Genomic DNA, 22,519 nt, shown 5'->3' with positions numbered 1-22,519 from the left:
CAGCCTGTAATCTCCTGCTCTCTCCTGAGTTAACACAGACAAGGAAAAGAGTCTTTCTCTGCTTCACTATTACAACAAGATTGTCCACTTTAGTTACATAATGAAAGCAAGAAATAACTCAAACTAAAGCTACAGTCTCTGCCTCTCTGTGTTGACAGCTAGGAGTTGATTTGAGGCTGATAAACAGTATAAACAGTATAAACAGTTGGTCCACGGTCGTCGTGGTAATGCTCACAGACTGCAGCTCAACTGACAGCTGACAGCTTTATCTTCACCAAACCATCAAATAAACCCGTTTAACGTCAAACTGTGAACACGTGAAGGGTTTTAACGTCACTACAACGCTGCGTTTTAACATTAAATCACATAAAAGTCAGATTATTACCGTTTAGCTGCGCTGAATCCCTCCGAGATGTCCAGCTGCTCTCCCTCTTCTCTCTCTCTCTCTCTCTGTTCATCCAATGGTTAGGTCTTGTGAGCGTGCTTACGTCACTTCCGCTCACTCTCTGGCCCCGTACACCTGTAAACCCAGCGACACGTCATCGAAGATCGTCTATTAGAGAGAGAGATGAGTTCTGTTAGAGCAAAACAAAAAACTGCAAAGACTTTTAATATTTTAAAAGGAAATACATTTTATTAATTTTCTACTCTGAAAGGACTTAAAATGAATGGACTTTGGATTCCCTGGCTTGTAGTTGTAAGCTATTGAAGTTGACAACATATCTCAAGTGATACATCATCAGTAGTAGGCTCTTTAGAAAACAGAGGCAAGGCAAGGCAGCTTTATTTGTATAGTCACATTTCAACAACAGGGCAATTCAAAGTGCTTTACATAAACATTCAAGAACATTAAGACAAAGTGCAAAAGAACATTAAGACATAATTAAAACAGTTATAAAAACATTAATGATTAGAAAATAAAAACAAGCTAAAAATAAAAGCTATGATAGAAGCTAAAATAGAATATAACACACAAGAGTAAAAGTTATAATGCAGTATAAGATCATTATCTGGTTTAATAAAAGGCAGCAGTAAACAGGAAAGTTTTAAGCTTTGATTTAAAAGAACTCAGAGTTGGAGTTGGTCCTGCAGGTTTCTGGGAGCTTGTTCCAAATATTTGGGGCATAAAAACTGAACGCTGCTTCTTCTGCATGTTTAGTTGTGACTCTGGGGACACTAAGCAGACCTGATCCAGATGACCTGACAGGTCTGGATGGTTCATAACATAGCAGAAGATCAGAAATGTATTTTGGCCCTAAACCATTTAGTGCTTTGTAAACCAGCAGGAGTATTTTGAAATCATTTCTCTGAGCGACAGTACTGAAAGTACTGTAATAAAAATTATGAGGCATTTTACTTGAGTATCTCAATCTCAATTTTCACATTGAGGGAAAAAAATAAATCTGAGATTTCGAGAATAAAGTCATAATATTATAAAGTAGTAATTTTATGTGTTATTTTCTGTTTTTTCTCGTAAAGTTATGACTTTATTCTCGTAATATTACAACTTTTTTTCTCGTAAAGTGATGACTTTATTATCGTAATTGTTACTGTTTTTTCTCATAATTTTATGACTTTATTCTGGAAATCTCCGATTTCTTTTCCCTCAATGTGGCCCTAATACTCTGTCGTACATTTGCACTTGGGCCCTCACTGCATTAGACTTATATTCTATATACTTAGACTATAAACTGTGTTACCTTCATCACAATGCTCAAATGTTTTGCGGCTCCAAAATGGCTCTTTTGATAGTAAAGGTGGCTGACACCTGGTATAGCCTATAATATAGAATTGAGATAATCCTGTTTCTCTATTAATTTTGTTTAATGTTTGCTGTCCATAGACATAGAAATCAAAAATATGCAGTGGTCTGTCTCATCTTGCATTCTTGGGTGCTTTTCACAATTAGTGATTTTTTTTTTATTAGTCTACTTATGTATTTGCTTTTCCACATTTGATAAAATAAATCTGTCCAGACCAGCTAATAACTAATCTATTCACTGGATGTTAACATCTTTTTTATTGTATAAATGTGATGCAAAAAAAAAAAAAAGTCTGCTGCTCTTTGTGAGGCTGTTTGCAGTATCATGAAATACGAGCAGAGTGAGAGCTCTTCATTTTTTTTTCTCTTCTGTGCAGCTGTGGTTAAAAATAGCTCGTGAATCTTTTCAATGGTGCTGCACCGCCGGGCATTTACTGCACAAATAATAATAATGTTAGGATAGATTAGACATGTTGCTGCCCTAAAGAGTTTAATATTTACAAGTCTTCATTCAGAAGCCTGTAGGAACTTTGCAATCAGTTCATTAGACCATATGCATTAAAGTCCAGGCTCTGCAGATCTTCCCAGTGAGAGAGAGAGAGAGAGAGAGCATGCTTTCTGATTTACTGATTTATCTGAAGGAGGAAAAGCAGCAGCGGAATGAAGAGGGTGTGAAACCGATACTGCACTGTCTGGCTACCTCTGTCTGAGCCAATGAGCAGCCTCAAAGAAGCTGCTCCGAAACTACTGCAAGGCTGCACACTTGGCAGGTGGACAAAAAAACACACTGTGGAGAATAAAAACTGATAATATAAGAAGAATATGCAGGAGTTCACTTATGCTGAGATATAAGTGTTGAGTTTTGTGTTTGATTTCTCTGCAGAACAATGTGAGACAACACATGATTTTCTATTAAACACAAAAAGCAGCCAAGACAATTACATTTAAGAAGCTTTCTTTTTTAATATATATATAATTATTAAGGCCAGGAGTAAACTGCAGCATACACAGATACCTTGACATAAAGGCATATTGAGCAGATAAAGTATTTCAGTGGTGGAAGAGGTACTCCTTTACTTCAATAAAAGCATTAAATGCCTGCATTCAAAACTTAACTAAAAGTACAGACATATTAGCAGCACATATATCAGAAATAATAGTCCTCATTATGCAGTGTGGTCCCTCTCAGAAGTTTATTAGTCATGTTATTGCATTATTATTGAAAGGTGTCAGTACCTTAATTCAGCAGTTGCAGCTCGCACACTTTAACAGGCTACTCTATCAAAAAGAAAGTACAACTACAAGTCAAGTATGCCTTTCTGTAGGCCTATAAGGCAAGAATACTTAATCATACTTTTCTTAAGTATATCTTGATCAAAATATTAAGAACAAGTAGGCCTATAAGCCAAGTATACTTAGACTTTTCTGTATACTTGTCAGTATAAGCCAATTATACTTAGACTTTTAAGTATACTTGTCAGTATGAGCCAAGTATACTTAGACTTTTCTGTATACTTGTCAATATAAGCCAAGTATATTTTTGTTAAGAATATCTCTGATAAGTACATAAAAAGTAAACTGAAAGTATACTCTCTTATTTTAAGTTAAAAAGAAGTATACTAATAGCACAGTTGAATAAACTACTTTTTGGTAAGGGATGAGATGATCATCGCATGTGTCTTGGATATATTTATACGTATATCTTGGTAAAATATCCCACTTCAAATGTATTTTTGTATGCATTTCATTACATACATTAGGCCTACAGATGATACATACATTTCCACAGTTGTACATAAAAACCTTTTATGTAGTTATTGATACAAAGCAAATTGTACACAAATATAATATTGCATGTATGCTACAATAAAACCAACTTAAAATAACATATCTGTCTACAGTACAGATTTAATTGGATAATGAGAAGGAACACCAAAAGGCGTACCGGCCCATTTCAGGCACTGATTATTAATGCATTTCCTTGTAAGTGGCATTTTGGTGGAGCTAGTACTTATAGTGATCATCATCAGCATCATTTTATATACAGTAAGATGATTTGCATTTAGATATTTTGTATCGTAAAAAGTAGCAACTAACTGCACTGTCAGATAAATGTAGTGAAGTAAAAAGTACAATATTTGCCTCTGAAATGTAGTGATGTAGAAGTATGAAGTAGCATAAAATGTAAATACTCATGTGATACTCAAAATTGAGGTGTTTATTCTCAGTGTACAGGCTAGCACAGTGTGCGGGCTAAACAGTCTGTCCTATGTGCAAATAAGAAATAATCCCAGCAGCATCCATTATGGCTTCATAGTGTCTTGTTTCAAGTGCTTTCAGTGCAACAGAATGAATAAAAGGCCACATGAAGAGGCAGAAGAAACCCTGCGGTTGATGGAGAGAGGCACGTTTACAGCTGTAGCAGAGTTGAACATCAGAACTTTCTGTTGTGCAGCTCGGCAACCTGCCGCAAAGAGTCTCTTTGGTTTGAGCTGAGTCTGGTTTTGCCGCTCACCTCCCGCCACTGAAGACCGCCGTGGCTGATCGCCACCTTGAGACGGAGATAATCACAAAACAATGAGTAAATATTCACTGTATCATGACCTGAATTTCATCCCCAAATATCACCCAAATGCAGAGGAAACAAAATAATCCATCAGTCAAGTTCCTTCTTGTAAAACAATAAAATACTAATAATGTTCTCACCATGCTGTTGACGTCTACCATCACCTGGCTCGTTCTGTCCAGGTGAATGTTCAGGACGGTGGTTTCCACCCAGGCGTTATCGGTGTTCCTGCAGTCGTCCACATAACCCTCAAACACCTAAAACACAGTAACACAGTAACTGCAGGTCAGAATTTACATGTTCTTCAATATCAGAGTCAAGAAAAGCATGTTTGAATTAATTATGATCCATCTAACTCATTTCATTTTTACACAGTAATCAAATCAACAGGTTTGATGCTTCACAACAGAACAAGGCATCAAGTCTTCGGTGTGATCAGATGTGCCAGCCAGGAAGAGTTTGTTGTGTTGGAGTACACAAAGAGTAGCTTAGTGTTATCTATTTATTTGAGCCAGAGTATACGGATACTCAGATTTCACAACGAGACTCCTCCTTGAGCAAGACTTGGACTTGATAACAAACAGACCGGATCAAGTGAAAGGTCAGAAAGATGTGTTATTTCTCTGTAGGGTCCTTTCCATAATGTTGTCACACACTTATAATAACAATCTGAGCCTGTCAGTGGCAAAAACAAGCACTTTTAGTGGACGTAACGTTGCATTAATGTTGCTCACTTGCCCTCGCAACTCATTTTGCGGGTGCTAGTTACAGCGTTCTCCCTCAATACTGGACCAATTTCAAAAAAGTGTTGACCCCATTAGTCACTTAGACACAAAAACATGAGAAAATACGGTCTAGGTTGAAAAATACTTTTTTAAATGTAATTTCTTATTAGTCTGACTGCTGTCTGTAAACCAAATTGCCCCTCTAGGAACATTCAATCTCTTCTCTATGAAGGGAAATCAAAGTGTTGAACAGACTTACCTTTGTTCCCTCTGATACTATTTCATTTATTTGTTCATACAGCTTCTTCCCCATGGTTCTCTTAAGAGTCACTGGCAAGAGATCAGCAGACTGGACAGGCCCCTGAAGGATTCAAAAACCACAACAGAACGGTACATTTATTTGAACAGCTCAAAAAGTAAAAAAAACAGTGAAGTGAAGAAAACAGAAGGACTCACTCCAGGTAGAGCCAATGTTCCCTGCCTCTCATCCCAAACCACCAGATACTCCAAAACTGATCTCTCGCTGTCTCGCCAGCTAAAAAAAAAAGAAATGTTCAAAGTCATAGATCGGGCCATGCAATCCAGTGGTGGTGGAACAGCTGTTTTAAGGGACATGAGAGGACCTACCGTGTCAGCACGAGGTCTACATTCAGATTTGGACCGAGGTGGCTCAGTGCACCTCGTCCCCTGATGCCCGTCCTCCCTTCTGGGTTTCTAATGACAGATCAGATACTCATCAGACATCAAGACGTGCTGTAAGTGATATTTGATGCCTTGTGTATCTTATCTAGTATCATACTGTACCTGTAATCCTCTATGTCTCCTGATTCTGATCTGTAAGGAGAGAGATTAAATGAAACATAAGAGATAAGGAGCCTCGTAATGAGATAGTGGAGCCGGGGTTAGGTCAGACAGGTTAGTTAAAATATTTCAGATGCATTTTTATATTTGCTTTGATATGTTTTAAAGCGAACCTATTGGGCTTTTGTGCTTTTTCCCTTTCCTTTAGTGTGTTATATATATATATATATATATATTTGTGCATGTAAAGGTTTGTTAAAAGGCCCAAAGTCCACACGAAAGGGAGTTACTCTCCCCCACAGAAACACTGCTCTTGAACTGCCTAAAACGTCTGGATCGAAGTCCCGCCTTTTCTTCCGTAACGTGGTGATGTCACCAAGTAACACATTTGAATAAGAACATTGAAGCATGCAAACATGTTTTAGTAGAAACCCAAAATACAAGTACAAGTATGCACCTGAAAATGAGCATAATAGGCCCTCTTAAATAGGAACATCTTTTGTTATATTGACAAAAACACCCATAATGACTTGTCTTAGCTGCACATATACACACACACACACACACACACACACCAAGCCTAATAGGAACAAAACATCATGTATGGTCCTCTCTTAGTAAAAACATACCCATCTACATGGTCCCCACCGTCTTCAGAGGCGTAATAAGCCGGCATGTATGAGATGAAGCTGACCTGAAAAAAGAGGACATGAAAACAACCTGGATCTGATGTTGTGAGGACCGACAGCTGGTGGTTTTGTGGTGGAAATTTGTGTGAAATACCTCCCATGGCACTTTCTCCTCAGGCACAGGGAAGCGCTCGAGTTTGCTGTCCGGGTAGCGAAACTGACGGGCGTTCACGTGGAACCCGTCCTCTTTCTCTGACGTATTTCTCAAAGTGTCGGGGGACTCGTCTGTTGTAGTCAATACTGTAGAGAAGAATAACAGTGAGCACAAACAAGGAGATTTACATGTGATATGTTAACAATAATAGTGAATGAGGAGGCTGGTTGCTGACCCGGTGGTTGTGCTTCTTTTGCTGTAAAACCTCCACATTTCAGACTTTCCATAATCCACTGCAGTGCTTTGGCTGACTGGACGACCTGATGAGACAAAATAAAAGCGGGTCAAACACTTCTGATGACTGCTTAGACAACGTGGAAGATGACAGATTCTCCATCGGGGACATCTGGAGAGAAAACACGTCATGAAGTGTGTCATCTGTTTTTTGCATCGTGCCTTCAGCGTAGTGTGAAATGTTACAGACACAGGTGCCACATAACCAAAAATCAGGGCACAACCTGCTCCTCTAGTCGAGCCAGTCTTTGCACCACGGCATCAGAGCCCGTCTCCTCTTCCCTCTCCAGTCGATCAGATATGGCGGTAACCCTCAGGAAACAAAGAAGCACAGCGTCACTCCTAGACTGTTTAATGTTATATACTCTTCATGCTTAGTCAATTTGAGCCTCATCAAACCTTAAAAAACATAGACGATGTTGCTGCATTAAAGCAATAGTTTGTGAAATCTTGCCAAGAGTTAGATGAGAAAATTGGTAGGCTACAGCTTCCAGACACTTAGCTTAGCACAAAGAGGAGGAAACAACTCTTTGGCTCTGTCCAAAAGTAACAAAATCCCTGTTTTAGTCTTCATAGTAAACTGCTATGTGGCTCTTGCTTCACATTTAACAGACAGTGACATCGATCTTCTCATCTAACTCTTGGCAAGAGCGCAAATAAGCGCATTGCACAAAACATTGAACTATTCCCTAAAAAACTTGCATTAACTGATTTTTGCTGTGGCTGGTAACAACGCTGAAGACTGCGGTGCTGCAGGGGGAACCAAAACAATGAGCTGCACAGAGCAGAGGGGAACTGCAGAGCTGGGTGGTAATTCTCTGTAGGTTTTTATTGATTAGGGCAGCTTTAAAGTGTATTTCCAACTGGGTGTCAGGCTCCCGAAGGGGGTTGCAACATAAAGCTGAGGGGTCACAAGATGATTAATGGGATACAGGTCATAAAAAAGCTTTATATGCTATAAAAAAATGTTGTGTTGGTTGTAAAATACTGGATAGCTTTATCCCTACAGGACAATTTGTGGAGGTAAAATCACACTTTGGTTCACGACTAAAACATATTTAAGGTGTGACGAGGGGTCTCACATAGACAGCACTACTCTAGAGGATTGCTATGCAGCTACACTGGGCTACAATCCTGTGAGATCTTTACTTTTGGGCCGTGTCCAGGATGCGTCGCTCCATGCTCTGGCTCTCCTCCTGCTGTGTGGACAGCAGGTATCGGTCTTTCATCAAGGCCTCCCAGGACAGCAACTCCTCTTCCTCCACCTGAGGAAGCTCAGTCTCTGAAAAACAGCGCCAGATGCTTAGTCACTACCTTATCTAATACTGTGCATGTGTGTCTGTCATGCAGCATCAGACCAAAATCAGTCACAACATCGACCGTGAAGGGGTCAAAGGTCATTGGACAGCTGGAGAAAGGTCAAAGGTTGCGGTATCCCCTCATAAACAACCAAAAATCCATACTTAGGTTACATGATATTAACAACTGAACCATCTCTCAACTGCATCCTAACACATCTAGTGTATTACATGGAAATATATTTGGGAGGTGGGGGATGGGAGTCGCCATTATTATTATTATTTTTTTTGGGAGGGGGTGGGGGGGGGTATTTATTATTATCATTATTAGTAATAATTTTTTTTTATTTTTATTTATTATTATTTATTTATTTTTCAATTAATGTTTTTTTTTTTTTTTTTAATCATTTCCAGTGCATATCTTTAAGACCAATAAAAACACAAAAACAAACCAAAAAAACCCCCCAAAACTGATCCATTTCCGTGACGGCTGAGCAACCTCCACCCGCTGATGAAGGCTACGAGATGTGCCTGAAAGCTCTGGAAAGATTCCAGTAAGTGGACTTTGTGCTTGAGAATTATTTTTTTGTCAAACTACTACATCCAAGGTCAATAATTAACTTTCATCAGAGACAAAATCAATGCTTGATCTGCAGATCTGGGAATATGACTTCTATTTTTGACTATAACGACAACAATCTGGCTCATAAATGCACCATTGTAGTCTAAAAACAGTAAGAATGTTTTTGCATGAGTGTTTTAACAGAGTGTTGAAGCTAAAAGTAGAGAGGAAGTCTACTTTCAGCGTAGGCAGGAATAAATAAATCAACACTTACTAAACTCTTTGCTCCTGATGGGCGGCCTGCACAGCACCGTGTTCCTGATGAGGAGGTAAAGATGGCTGAAGATGATGAAGGGAGGAGGGGCAGTGGGGCGGCTGTGGTACTCCTTGATTAGCTCGTATCTTTGAAACTTCCAAATCCGGTCTGTGTTGTCCTGAACTTCCTGGAACGTAAAGCTGTGCAGGAACACAAAGAGAGGCAGAGGAGGATGAGAAGGGAGCGCTGGTTATAAAGTGGTATAAGAAGGTATTAGCATCGAAGCTGTCGCAGAGAAAAGCTCAAATTATGTCTGAATTAAGACACAAAGACGTGATGGAGAACTCACTTGAAGATGGCGATGAGCAGGTTGAGCAGCAGTATGTTGGCAAAGAGCAAGTAAATACAAAGCATGATGATGGTGAGCCACTCGGGGAAGGCTGGCAGTTGGTTTTCATTCAGCACAGGACACTTGGGCTTCAGGGGATCGGTGCCGTTCATGCTGCACTTGTCGATTTCAAACGCAGCATCTGCAGAGGGCAAATAGATTGTTTTCTTCCTGGTAATATCTTAATTAAACAACCAGGTCTGAGCCTCATAAATATTCGTACTTATTATAGTTATTTTTCACTTCAAACTACGGCGTTTCGACTACAAATAAGGTAATACTATTATCCATCTCCACTGACTCACAATCAATATTTGTGGGAAAATCCCCAAATATGATGAGGTACGGCTCATAAACAGCCCCGCGGATGATCCAGTCCAGCCGGTTGTCGTTGTGGATGAGGATGCCTTGTTTGGCCACGCCGTACGCCACCACCCAGATACTCAGCAGGAACATGAAGAAGAACATGTCCGTCATCTGGAGGACAAACAGACGTCAGTCACAGGGTAGAAACAGTGAAAAATGTGGACACATCTGAATACTGCAACCGGTGACATGTAATGTGTGTACAGTGGAGACTTTATTTTCTGATGGGTGACATCTACTGGGCTACGTTTTTAAATTTAAAACTTCGGAGAGTTGGATTTGTCAGTCTGCCCGCTGCCTAAGGGCGCTTTCACATGTCATAGTCCGTCTGGCTAGTCTGAATCAGAGTGAAATTGATAGTTTTGGTTGGTTTTCTATTTAGTCTGGTTCGGTTTCACTGCGCACAAATTAAAGTGGACTAAATAAAAATAAATTATCTGCTGAGGGCTGTGTAAGACGGAGCAAATTTATATTTTTCGTCTTGAGAGCTGCCACTTCTACGCAGGGAATCACGGACTTTAATGTATTGCTGTTGAAGTGTTTTCACTTTGACTCAGCACTGATCTACTGTACGCAGGAATCCAATTTATCTCCAATGACTTTATAAACGTCACTGTTTTTGTGGACTTTATTTTGCATATTCTGATGTTTTCTTCCCCGCCTTCGCCCAATGTCAGCTGGGATCGGCTCCAGCCCACCCTGAATAGGATAAGCGGTTACAGATGATGGATGGATGATGTTTTCTTCAGCCCAGATGTCAAGCAAACATCAGACTTGCATTTTGGTTCCCTTGGAAACGGCATGAAACCACCTCTGGCAAGGGGTCTCGGACTGATTATTTTGGTCCGCACCAGAGTACGATTACTGCGTTTGCAATTGCCCAAACGAACCGCATCAGAGTTTGATTAAAACAGACGAAATGTTGGCTTGTGAAAGCGCCCTAAAGCGTCACATCTATAACAGATTATATATTTAGCAGTGAGAAGTTTCAGTGTTTAAAAGGTTGCCCTGTTGCTTCACGTCTAATATCTGCACAAACAATAATGAGGTTTGACTGACTGTTTTGGGAACAAACAGACCAGCTGCGACACTTTGTTCAATAACACCTTTCATTTAACACAAAGTGCACATATTCATCTGCAGACACCAGACGGAGGCCCAGCGAGGCAGAAGCCTCTTTTTCTATAAGATAAAAGGTGTTTTGGAGCGTATAGCATTTGGTGCTCCGCAGTTGCTCCCACATTACATCAGGTCGGCATTCATCACATTTGTGTGCGAGCCTCTCACCATCCTCCTGACTATGATGATTTTGGGTCCCAGGGTTCTACTGATAGTGAAGATGGCCATGAGACGGAGGCAGAAGACCACAAAGTCGATGCAGAGGAGGATTTTACCAGCGTAGAACAGCTCAGTCGTCAGCCTGAAATGGAAAAACAGGGTGATTCATGGATAACTAAGAGAGTGGAAAGCACTTCCATGGCCTAAATTGATTGTCTGGGAGGAAGGAAACGTACCTAAATGCCAGGCCGAGAATAAAGAGGAGGATGGACAGAACATCTAAGATATTCCACAGCTCGTTGATGTACATCTTGGCTTTCTTACGAAACCCAAAGCCATCAGGATCATGAAACAGCTGAGGTAGAAAAGACAAATTGCCAGTTTAGTGATGTAAATATTTCTTAGAATAAAGGCAGCAATAACACGTGTCCCAGCTGCACTCTCTCACCTGTCTGACCTCCTCACACACTAGAGAGAGCAGCCAGATGTAGAGCAGCACCTCCGCAGCAGAGGGCGTAGTCTGGAAATCGATCATCAGCACCACAGCAAACAGGAAGAGGAAGGCGAAGTAAGACACGATATTCCAGTAAAACTTGACCTGCGGAGAGCTGTACAGGTGGACCAGCCGGGACCAGCCGCCCAGAGGCTTCAGGCGCTCCAGGCTGGAGGAGAGGCTGCGGACGGAAAGGTCACTGGATGTCAAAGACATTTCGGGCACTTAGTTCTTGCTTTCCCCGAACTGTCCTGCAAAATCACTAACAAGAATCTAAAATATTAAAGTGTGTATAAACTCAGGTCAGGAAATGGTCACACATTTGCTGTTAGTGTAATAAAAGATGTCTGTCTACTTACAGGCTACGAGAATTAGTTCGAACTGTACTTCCTGTTACCGTCTCCACCGTCTTCATCTCCTCTTTCATCTCAGCTTCTTTGTGAATGACTTCATCACGTCTGGGGAGAATTATAACTCATTAAGTAACCGTAACGTGTTTGAACATCGCTACAGATGTAGTAGAAGCAGTAGCACAAATATGTTAAAACATTCCTTGACCAACCTAATTTTCTGTCGATTAACACTCATACTGTATGATTTTGTCGACTAATCGATTAGTTGATTTAATTGACAAATCTGTAAAACTGAGTTTCTCCACAAAGAATCACATAAAAGCACCACTTTAAATCTTGTGTTTACCAGAGATGTGCTCATAAGTTTCTTGGAAATAAGTCATTCAGAATGAAAAACGCATAAAAATTGACTAATCAACTAAAGAAATCTTAGTCGACTAACCGTCTAAGAGGGGGCAGCCCTAACTTTCAGATATCAAATGACAAAGAAAACAGTAAGAGGTCTTGCTGTATTTTCCTAAGATATAAACCCCTAATATTACACCAAATGTATGCATCTATAATGAATGTTATTACTCTTTTATTACTGTATATATTAGGGCTGTTACGATATCAGATTTACACTATACGATTATTGTGGCCAAAATAATTCACAATAACGATATTTTCACGATATCTATAGAAAATTTGAGAAAAAACAATAATGCTAACAATCAAATTCATCTTTAACTTTGTTTATTGTGCGTTTTGTCTCTTTTTTGGTAAATTAATTACACTCATTTGTTTGTGGGGCGTTGTGGAGGAGAGAGAACAAGAGAGAACGAAAAGAAAAAGAAATGATTTAAGAGGCATTGGATTATTTACACGATATTATCATATGAGTATTATTAACATGACATCAATATTTCATTTTTATAATATCACGGTTATCGTCAATACCAGTATATCGCGACACCTCTAGTATGTACTGTAACAAACATACCTTAAATTTTATTCAGCAGAGGTAATAGGAACTATATTGACTCTTCTGCACAACAGAACAGACCCCCTTGACATGTTGTCATATAAATAAGTCCTAAACTTAGTGAAGTCAAATTTTCCAGACTGTTTCTCAAGAAGGAGCTGCACTACTGAAACTCCTTTATGACACTGATATGAATTTTTACGCTTGTGATTAAAGGAGAGGCATAAAAAGCATAAAACTACTGTCAATTTCATTGAGTATCCATAGCAGCATTATTGTCTTAGGTTTATATGATATCAGGAGGCTTTATATGTCTCTTACAGTTTCACATATATAACTTACAGGACTCACCTGAAAATCAGAAAGCCAGTGTAGATAAGAGGGAAGAAGACCATGCAGACCAGCACTCTCCACACATGGTTGTCCACTGAGAGCTCACCACACCAGATCTGAGTCAGAAGAGCCTTGAAGACAGACACATTATCAGACTGAATCTGCAGCAGTTAATGTTGCGGAGCTTAAATACTCATGACTCATATGTGGGTATCAAAATGAGAGTCTCATTCATCAGGTGGCAGGATTTCATCAGTTTTTCTAATCCAAAAAGTTGTGTTTTCTCTACGTTAAGGTGCAAACAGATGGCAAAATTTTCAAGTCTCAAGATTTCAACACTCCTGAGTTCTAAAATTGTTGAAAGAAAAAATCCCCTAAAGATAAATCTGAAAGTTTTATCTACCTGAACACCTGACTGAGCTACAAAGCTTTTATCATCAGCCTCCAGTGCCAGCCTCAGGCACGTCGTCCTTCCCCAAAACGGAGACGCACGAACCAACAACTTCCGAGCTCGCTCTTCGTCGCAGTTGTGGCACTCACTGAACACACCTGGGAAACACACACACACACACAATGAAGACAAATGCTAACCTTGTAACATCCATTTCACATCAGTAACGTTATCTCTGTAGTAGTATAATACCAATGGCGTGTTGCTCATAGTGATTGGCGAGCTCTAGCATTTCCTGGGCCTCGTCTGCATCACTTCCTTCCTCTGCCATTGTCTTCAGGATCTTACTGGCGGCCAGAGCAGCGGACATGCAGTCTCTACACTGTGCACATGCAGATACAGACACAGAAAGATGCAACGCCACACACACAACAACACACAACAACAACACAAAAACAACTATTTTCAAACTCTGTATAAGTGCTTTGATTACCTGCTCCCAGGCAATCTCAGCCAGCTCCTTGTTGTTCTGGACGACAGCCCAGAGGAAGAGGTCTCTGCCCGGCTCCCTCTGTGCTTCAGCATCCTCCTCCCTGAGTGGCGCCTGGGAAGCCGTCGAACTTTTAGACAGCTAGATGAAGAGAGAAGGAATGTGTTGCATCAAGTGCAGGTTTATGGATGTAACCAGATACTGTATAACAAGTCCAAATCCTCCAAAACATGTACAGACATCAACTACGATTTGTCATATTTCATTATTTTAGTTAACTGTTATTATACCTCCTCTAGATCTTCACATTGGGAAATAAAATGTTAATTCCCTGTCCACAATTCTGGTGGGAGAATAGTGAATCCTTCATCCCTTTATCTATTTGTTGGCCTAGAAGTAGTCTTTTGAAAAAATACTGGAATCAGAAAAATCCCACAATGTTTTAGTTTAAAAAGAAGAAGAAAAGAACAGAGTAGATTGATTTTCAAGTCAAGTCAAGTCAAGTCAATTTCATTTGTAAAGCCCAAAATCACAAATTTGCCTCAGAGGGCTTTACAATCTGTACAGGATGCAACTCCCTCTGTCCTTTACAGTACGACCCTCTCATCTCCCTTTTCCTCTTTTAATATCATCATTATTATTATTTTTATTATTCAGTGGGTTTTATTTTCCATCTTATGCTATGCATTCTATTTTTTAACTTACCTTTTATAATGTGTTTCTTTTGCACTTTGTCTCGATGCATCTAATGTTTTATGCACAGCGCTTTCAATAAACTTGTTGCTGAAATATGCTATAAAAATAAACTTGCCTTGCCTTATAGAAGGAAAATCCTCCCAGTGAAATATAGAGATGCAACAATTAATCGATTAGTTGTCAAAGTCAAAATTCTCTGATTCCAGCTTCTTAAATGTGAATAATTTCTGGTTTCTTTACTCCTCTATGACAGTAAACTGAATATCTTTGAGTTGTGGTCAAAACAAGAAATTTAAGGACTTCATCTTGGGCTTTGGGAAATACTGATCGACATTTTTCACCATTTTCTGACATTTTATAGACCAAACAACTAATAGATTAATAGAGAAAATAATTGACAGATTAATCGACAATGAGAATAATCATAAGTTGTGAAATAAACCCCCGGTTACCAGAATTAATACAGAGGACCTGACGTCAGCACCTTAAATACCACAACCCTAATTTGATTAGTAGGTATGTATACTGTAGTATGAAGCACTTAGTTTGGTTGTTGAACTAGATTGATTCAGCTGTAGATGATGGATAAACAAACTCACTGATACTGATGTTTCCTCCCTGGACATGTTGAAGTGGTAAGGCATGTCGGAGGGGGGAGGGTAGAGAGCCTTGGTGAAACTGCCCAGCAGGTGGCGAACCTCATCAGACACATGAGTCATGGAAATCATTTCGCCCTGCCCTAAGTGAGCCCTTGGCCTGATGCGGAACGCCTTCCTCCTTCTGCGGCAGGCGCTGTGGACCCGCTTGGCCAGCTTGCGGAGAAAGATGCAGCTGGGCAGCTGTTTGTAGAGCTCACACAGAGTTTCCTCGTCCTGCAGGAAATCCCTCAGACTCACACCGTTCTCCAGCAGCAGACTCACAAACTGAGGCTTGTTGCCGACCAGGGCTGAGAACATGGCCCAGTGGAGGTCACTGGACTGGAGGGAACAAGCAAGAAGAACACTTTTTCAGAGGAATACATTTCTCTAATTTAATGTGGAAAAGCTTCTGTCTGTTTCTCCAAGCTAGAGGCGTGCCGACCGTCATCTACTGTAGGTAATACACTGACTATGGATAAGTACCTCATACAACCCCACTTCAAAACACCTAAACTATCCCTTTAATACAGACAAGATGGGTTGCAACACAGGGTCAAGTTCAGAGGATGGCCTTTATTTGGCTATCCTGACAGTCTGACACAGATTGCTGCTGGTGTTAGTACGTTATATAACAGGCGAACCCACCTTCCACTGGCTCTCCTCAGTGAAGATCTCAGTCTCAGCGATGTCAACTCGGTTCCAGGCTATAGCCAGCTCCAGCTGCCTCTTCCAGGACTCGATTCCCAGCGACTCGCTGGTCCTCGAAGCTGAGTGGACAATTATAGTGACACAATTTATGTGACACTCAATTCTGTGTAAATTGAGTCAACAGAACAGATTGAATGCAGGAGAAATTATATGTTTCTGTTACAAGACAGTCTCTCTACTCAACAGTTCATCCACTCTCCTCAATCAAGGCATCTTTTACTGTATAATGATGCAACTATTCAAGTCTATTCTTTGTCAGAATATTCTTAAGCACACAGTGATAAACAGTGATGCTCTTTTTTTTCCCTCAAACCAACAGTTAAAAAGCCAAAGGTATTATTCAATTCACTGCGATGGTGGGGAATATGAATGGAGTAAAGCAGCAAATCATCACATTTGAAAAGCTGGAACTAGAGAACTAGTTTCACCATTTTTGCTCGATAAATTTTCTTTCCTGGGGATTAATTTTCTCTTAATCAACAAATCGATAAATTAACTAATTGTTTCAGCACTTTAACATAACATGTAACATAACCTGGGGTCATACTGCATGGTCAAGCAGCACGTACTTTATTCAAAAACAAAGATTCTACTATGAACTTTGGTGCAACAGAACAAAAAAGAGTGAGCCGGACGACTGCCTGGAAATGCATTTTAATTACATTATTATTGTTAATCGAGCTCAGCGATGGAAACTACAGGCAAAGCAGTTTAGCTGGAACGATGAGTCATCAAGATGAAAACACTTAGTGAATGTCCAGTGTGGTGGACACACTTTGGCTCAGTATACTTTTATAACAATATGCATTAAGCTTGCGCTCAATGGGTTTCATCTGTCTTTCTCAAGACCAGCATTAGGAGGAATTTGTTTGCAAGAAGCACTGCATATATTTAAAGAGTAGATTAAGTGCAGCTATCAGTGTCTCTCTGTATAAAAAAACAATCGTTAAGGTGAAAATATCTGCAAGAATATCCGTGTGGGTTTTTCCATCTTGATCTCGGCCCATTTGATACCACAGTCCATTCGATTAGACTTCTGAGAAGCAACATTATACTTGCTAAGAGCCGATTTGGCACCAAGCCTTTTCCTCTTTATACTATATCGTTGTGTTGTTCGTCTACAGACAGTCCAGTCTGGTGCTGAGCATCTGCATGAAAACCAAATCCCTACCTTTGAGTAGGGCTTGAAGAATAGCCATATCCACATCCCCGTGATTGTCCTCGCTTATTCTGAATATTGTCAGCAAGTGAGACATCCTGATGATGTCCTGAATCTGGCACAGAGAGGAGACACAGTGTGTAAGGTTTCACATCAAACCTGGACGTAGGAGTAGCCAGGAGACCCTTTCCTAGAGGACCTTAGGCTCTGATCGGTTACATAAGATGTCAAAAGTTCACAGGTGTGTTTTGAGGCTAGACTTTTAGCCTTGAAAGTAATCAATAAATTTGTGAAATCAATTCTGAAATCAACTGATTCAAATGAGAAGGGAGGCCAACACCCCCTTTGCACCTGGCATTAAAAAGCGTCTCGTATCCAGATTGTATCTAGATATGATTTAACCTGATTACATTTACACCTGGTATTAATATGTGTCTCTAGTGGCCACATTGAGATCTGATTGAGATCTCATCGCTCTGTCTGAAAGGGCTGAGAGGAAGGCTGCATTACGAACAGGCTGAAGCTTTCAATATTCGATGTTGATCAGCAAAAAATGGTACTCATGACAGCCCTTGCATTACATATTTCTGCCACACATAGTTGTTGTATGTGGACTGAAAACGCAATTGCATTTAAACTTGTGTTCAATGTGGTCACAATGCGTCCCTGACCATCTCCGGAGGTCGTTTGGCCAGTCAGATCACAATCCATCCTCAATACATTTTAGGCACACTTACACCTGTACTTTCATTTGGTGAAGCACTATCTAAATGCAATCCGATCACCCAAAACACATTTTAATGCCAGGTGTAAAGGGAATCTAAGATAGTGGTGATGTGATCACGTCTCCTTGAATTTGTTAAAATCCTTAATCGAGAGAGAAACCAGAAAACAGTAGATGACCTAAAATTGAGCCTTGTGGCACACCACAGTTGAGATAGGAAATGGAGGATGGAGGCCAATACTAATAGTGACCATTCTATCTTTGAGATATTATTGGAACAAGACTAGAGCAGTTTCTGTGCTATGATGGGATCTAAATCCAGATTGAAATTTCTCAAAAATATAACTGGTATTACTGTAATACTATTTTAATAATACTACCGGCATTTAATTTAGATAATACAATGTATTTGCCATGGTTCTGACTGACACTGACATGTCAGTCGGTTGGTTCACCATGTTGGTCCAGACTGAGATCCCTGAACAATTATTTGATAGATTTTATGAAGACATTCATAATCCCCAGAGGATAAAGCCTACTGATACTGGTGATCTTCTGATTTTTTCTCTAGCGCCACAATGAGGTCGACATTTTTGGTTCAGAGTGAAATGTCTACACAACTATGGGATGGATTGCCATTATTGTGGTACAGACATGATCCCAAAAGGATAAATTGTAATAATTTCAATCCCCTGACTTTTCATCTAGAGCCATAATCACCATCAATATGTCCAATACTTTGGTTTATCTCGTTCTCATCAGTCTCAGCTGAAACGATGGCTTGGAAATTGGTCTGTAATTGTCGAGGTCGTCAGTTTGCTCACATACCTTCTTGGTCCATTCTATGATCTTGATGTCGCGGAAGTTGTCATACTCTTGGCCAAAGAACTTTTTCAGTAACTGGTGGATGAGGGCGATTGTGACTCGGGTCACTGGCAGTCCTGCCACCTGGGCGATCACATCTGCTAGTCTCCCAGAGCCCTCCAAGATCACACATGGTGTACCATTCAGCATGGCATTAAAGATGGTCTGAGACGAGACACACAAGACAGTCAGACAAGACAGTGACAGAGACAGAGAGAGACAGAATACTGATGACTCACATTCAGAGTGCCTGGTCCTCCGTCCAAAACCACACACACCGAAGGGATGGTCACACCGCTCTCTGGAGGTTAGACGATAAAAAATCAATAGTAAAAGCAGGACAGATAAAAAAAGAATCAGATTTGAGATGTTATCTGTGACGGCTTGCTGCTTTTTGCAGACATCAGCCATTTTTAACCTTTAGTTCCAAGACGTTTTCCGGAGATGCATTTCTCCAGACGGCTACGCAGTTCAATCTCCACTCCGTAGCGACCCTGGGTCCCATCGTCCACCAGCAGGAAGTGGGTGTGGTTGTTATCGAGGCAGGAGAGTCGGCCCTGGCCCTTGATGTCCAACAAATAATGGGCTGGGAAACAACCCTGCAGACAAGAGGAGGAGGAAGAGGAAGAGAGAAAGGACGTATGCCATGCAGGTTATGAATCTCACTAAAAGAAAGACAAACCACATGTGTGAATGTGTTTATCGTACCTCTGGATTCGCCAAAGCGTCCTTGTTGTGAATTATTCCCCACGTTGCGACTCCGATAGCTACGATGTGGCCCTGCATGGAGCTGCTCAGGGCGTAGTCCCTCACAGCCTGCCCTACATGCTTCATCACACCTGTGTGCGTACCGCCGGTGATGATCCACGCACCTGAGTACAACATGGGCACCAAAGTCAATACTACATTTGGCCATGTAGTATATGTAAAGTATGTGCATATTGTATACTACATGGCCAAAATATGTGGATATCCACACATATGTGATTGTTGTAGTCTCATATCCAACAGACAAAACGAGGGTGGTATCAATTTTCTCGCTATAACTCTTCTGGGAAGGCCTTCCACAATATTTAGGAAGCTAGCAACAGGGATTTGCTCCCATTTAGCCACAAGAGCTGTAGTGAGATCGGCCACTGATACGGCGATAAGGCCTAACTGGCCTAGTCGGTGTTCAGATTAATTTCAAAGGAGTTGGATGAGGTTGAGGTCGGGACTCTTTGCAGGCCTATTAAACTTCTTCCACACCAAACTCAGTTGTGTGCATGGGAGCATTGTGATATTAAAACAGAAAACTTTTGGCACAAATTTGAAAGCACACTATTGTCTAAAATATCATTGTATGCTGTAGCATTAAGATGCCCCTTAATTTGAACTAAGGGGCCCCTAGGTCAAACCAAGAAAAAACAGCCAAAATCAACAAAGGTATGTGGACATGGACCACATACTTCACTACCGTACAGAACAGAACTGTACTCTACAGAAACTGGCAGTGGCTGATGAAAGCTGCTGCCAATTAAACTCAACTAAGAGCAAAATGATTTTCCAAATAAATAATTAATTTGTTTGTTTGCAAAATCCTTCATGTGCTGCCTCGCTACCAACTACAACTTGTTTTGTTTTTTATCTAGCTGTGAGTAGCTTGAAATCTGGCATATTTGAGTAGACACATGAACACACTATTTACTTAAAATCCAGTTTGACTGTACGCAGTATGAAATGGGACACAGTCAGTAAGATCAGTAAGAAGTGAATGAATAAACACCGCACTTTAAATAGCACCAGCTCAGGCAGAAGGAGAGGACTTTTGAGGTGGTATATTTTACCACATGCAGAAACTCCATAACTACACATGTACTCATAAAACATGCTGTCACAGACTCTCTGGCTAATCATTGGTACACCTGGAGTCTGACCTGTTGTCTGGGCCACTTTGATGAGACCTCTGTGGAACATGTTCTTGAGTCGAGCCTTCAGGTAGAAGTTCTTGGCTCCTCCGGTCACAGAGATCAGCAGGTTGGGAGGGGAAAGCTTCCACTGTTCAGTCAACAACTGGTACAGGATGTCTGGGCTGGTGTCTGTGGACACTCGTGCATACTGAGAATGACAATAAGGGGCGAGGATAAAGACACACACAGGCACGTATTCACATGTTATTATAGTGGACAGAAAGGATGGTTTCACCTTGCCAGTCTTCTGTCCCAAACCACCAAAGCTGATGTCTCCGAAAGCATCTGTAGGCACTTCTCGGACATGTCTGTGTCTGTCCCACGACTCTCCTGTGAAGTCCTCTGGCTTGATGGCATCGTCCACATGTTCTGTCTTTGGGTAGCCACACTTACACACACCCTCTCTAGGGGAGAAACAAAAGATAATGTAATGTTTTCATGCAGACAGAGGAAACCACTGGAAATAAGAAAACAGATTACATTAACAGAGTGATTGAGGGCGATGCCTCCTCACTACAGTGTCTCTGTAGTACTGTGCAGCAGCAGCAATATACAAAGTCAGTTCAGAGACTTTCATCACCAACACACAGCACAGAGCAGCGTATCCTACCTGACACCCTTTTCAAAGAAGCAGCATTCCTTCTTGTGGATGTTCTCCCTGGTCCAGGATGCAAAGGCACAGCGCTGGAAAGATGGGGAGGGAGAGACACGCTTAGTGCGTCTGGCTGCACTGATTGCCAGAGTATGAAACCGCCGTGACTTCACCTCAGGTTTGTCCATCCTGGATGCAACATGGAGGAGCTACAGTATGCCACACACACACAGCTGCATCAGGCTGAGAGTTGACAGCATGACAGGAGAGAGTCGAGCCTCTGCAGTCAGAGCTGTGGGTGCTGGCTTACTCAGCAGCACTGCATCAGTGATGTCAGAGCTGCACTGAAGCTGAGCAACCTCCTGAAGGCTGACTAAACCTCACATCTATGGGACAGAAAGGAGCTGGGCGCCAGCTCTGGATCGATACATAACTGCATTACTGAGAGTGGATTAATTACACGCCTGATTAAAAAGGATTTATTTTGTGGTTTGTCAATGATTCAAATCCAAACTATTTTTTGTACTTGTAAGCAAGGATATAGTTCAGGTTTTTCACAGACTGGCAAAAGCATCCAGTTGTGTGAAGTAACCAAGTACATTTAAGGGCTGTAACCAACAATTATTTTCATTGTAGATTAATCTGTTGATTAGTTTCTCGATTAATCTATTAGTTGTTTGGTCGATAAAATGACAGGAAATTGTGAAAAATTTCGTTTACTGTCATAGAGGAGTAAAGAAACCACAAGAAATGACTAAAACCGATTAATAGATTATCAAAATAGTTGGTGATTAATTTAATAGTTGACAACTAATCGATTAATTGTTGCAGCTCTAGTACATTTACTCAAATACAAACATTTATTAAATGGATTTCTGAGGTACTTTGTCCAAGTTATTGTATTTTATGGTACTTTATACTTCTAAAACCACATTTTAACAGGATATATTGTTTTATATATATTATTATTATATATTATATTATATATTATATATATATTTGACTCCACTACATGGATTTAACTGCTATAGCTACTTTACAGATTATAATTTTACATGCAAAACATATCAGATTATAAAATATGAT

General features: G+C 40.6%; 2 protein-coding genes across 2 annotated transcripts in view; both read right to left on the bottom strand.

The window, feature by feature from the left end:
* si:ch211-45c16.2 (mitogen-activated protein kinase kinase kinase 13) overlaps positions 1 to 462 on the bottom strand; it is a 32,871-nt gene extending 32,409 nt beyond the window's left edge. The window contains exon 1 of the mRNA XM_037789896.1: positions 386 to 462. The gene's annotated coding sequence lies outside the window, so the exon portion shown is untranslated. The remainder of the gene's footprint in view (positions 1 to 385) is intronic.
* A 2,833-nt stretch (positions 463 to 3,295) lies between these two features.
* On the bottom strand, positions 3,296 to 21,744 carry trpm2 (transient receptor potential cation channel, subfamily M, member 2). The gene is made up of 32 exons (XM_037788837.1): positions 21,452 to 21,744; positions 21,077 to 21,245; positions 20,809 to 20,989; positions 19,601 to 19,764; positions 19,311 to 19,491; positions 19,132 to 19,193; positions 18,857 to 19,057; positions 17,317 to 17,419; positions 16,083 to 16,204; positions 15,399 to 15,776; positions 14,107 to 14,244; positions 13,866 to 13,995; positions 13,626 to 13,771; positions 13,241 to 13,353; positions 11,932 to 12,030; positions 11,528 to 11,753; positions 11,316 to 11,434; positions 11,089 to 11,221; positions 9,741 to 9,912; positions 9,397 to 9,577; positions 9,066 to 9,247; positions 8,081 to 8,213; positions 7,156 to 7,243; positions 6,873 to 6,957; positions 6,638 to 6,783; positions 6,484 to 6,548; positions 5,858 to 5,887; positions 5,681 to 5,767; positions 5,510 to 5,588; positions 5,313 to 5,414; positions 4,469 to 4,585; positions 3,296 to 4,313 (listed from the first exon to the last, which is right to left on the bottom strand). The coding sequence occupies exons 1-32, from the start codon at positions 21,619 to 21,621 to the stop codon at positions 4,197 to 4,199; spliced, it is 4,419 nt and encodes a 1,472-aa protein (XP_037644765.1). The 5' UTR covers positions 21,622 to 21,744; the 3' UTR covers positions 3,296 to 4,196.
* Positions 21,745 to 22,519: the final 775 nt, after the last annotated feature.

Source organism: Sebastes umbrosus, chromosome 13, assembly GCF_015220745.1.
Source record: "Sebastes umbrosus isolate fSebUmb1 chromosome 13, fSebUmb1.pri, whole genome shotgun sequence".
NCBI classification, from domain to species: Eukaryota; Metazoa; Chordata; class Actinopteri; order Perciformes; family Sebastidae; genus Sebastes; species Sebastes umbrosus.
Note: the sequence above shows the minus strand (reverse complement) of the source record. Positions and strands in the feature narration are given on the sequence as shown.

Excerpts from the sequence above, each read along its gene's own strand:
- trpm2 (XM_037788837.1), bottom strand. The coding sequence starts at position 21,621 with ATGGACAAACCTGAGGTGAAGTCACGGCGGTTTCATACTCTGGCAATC. Across the intron at positions 6,958-7,155 it reads TGGCTCGACTAGAGGAGCAG|GTCGTCCAGTCAGCCAAAGC; the intron begins GTTGTGCCCTGA and ends TTGTCTCATCAG. Across the intron at positions 5,589-5,680 it reads GTAGACCTCGTGCTGACACG|CTGGCGAGACAGCGAGAGAT; the intron begins GTAGGTCCTCTC and ends TTTTTTTTTTAG.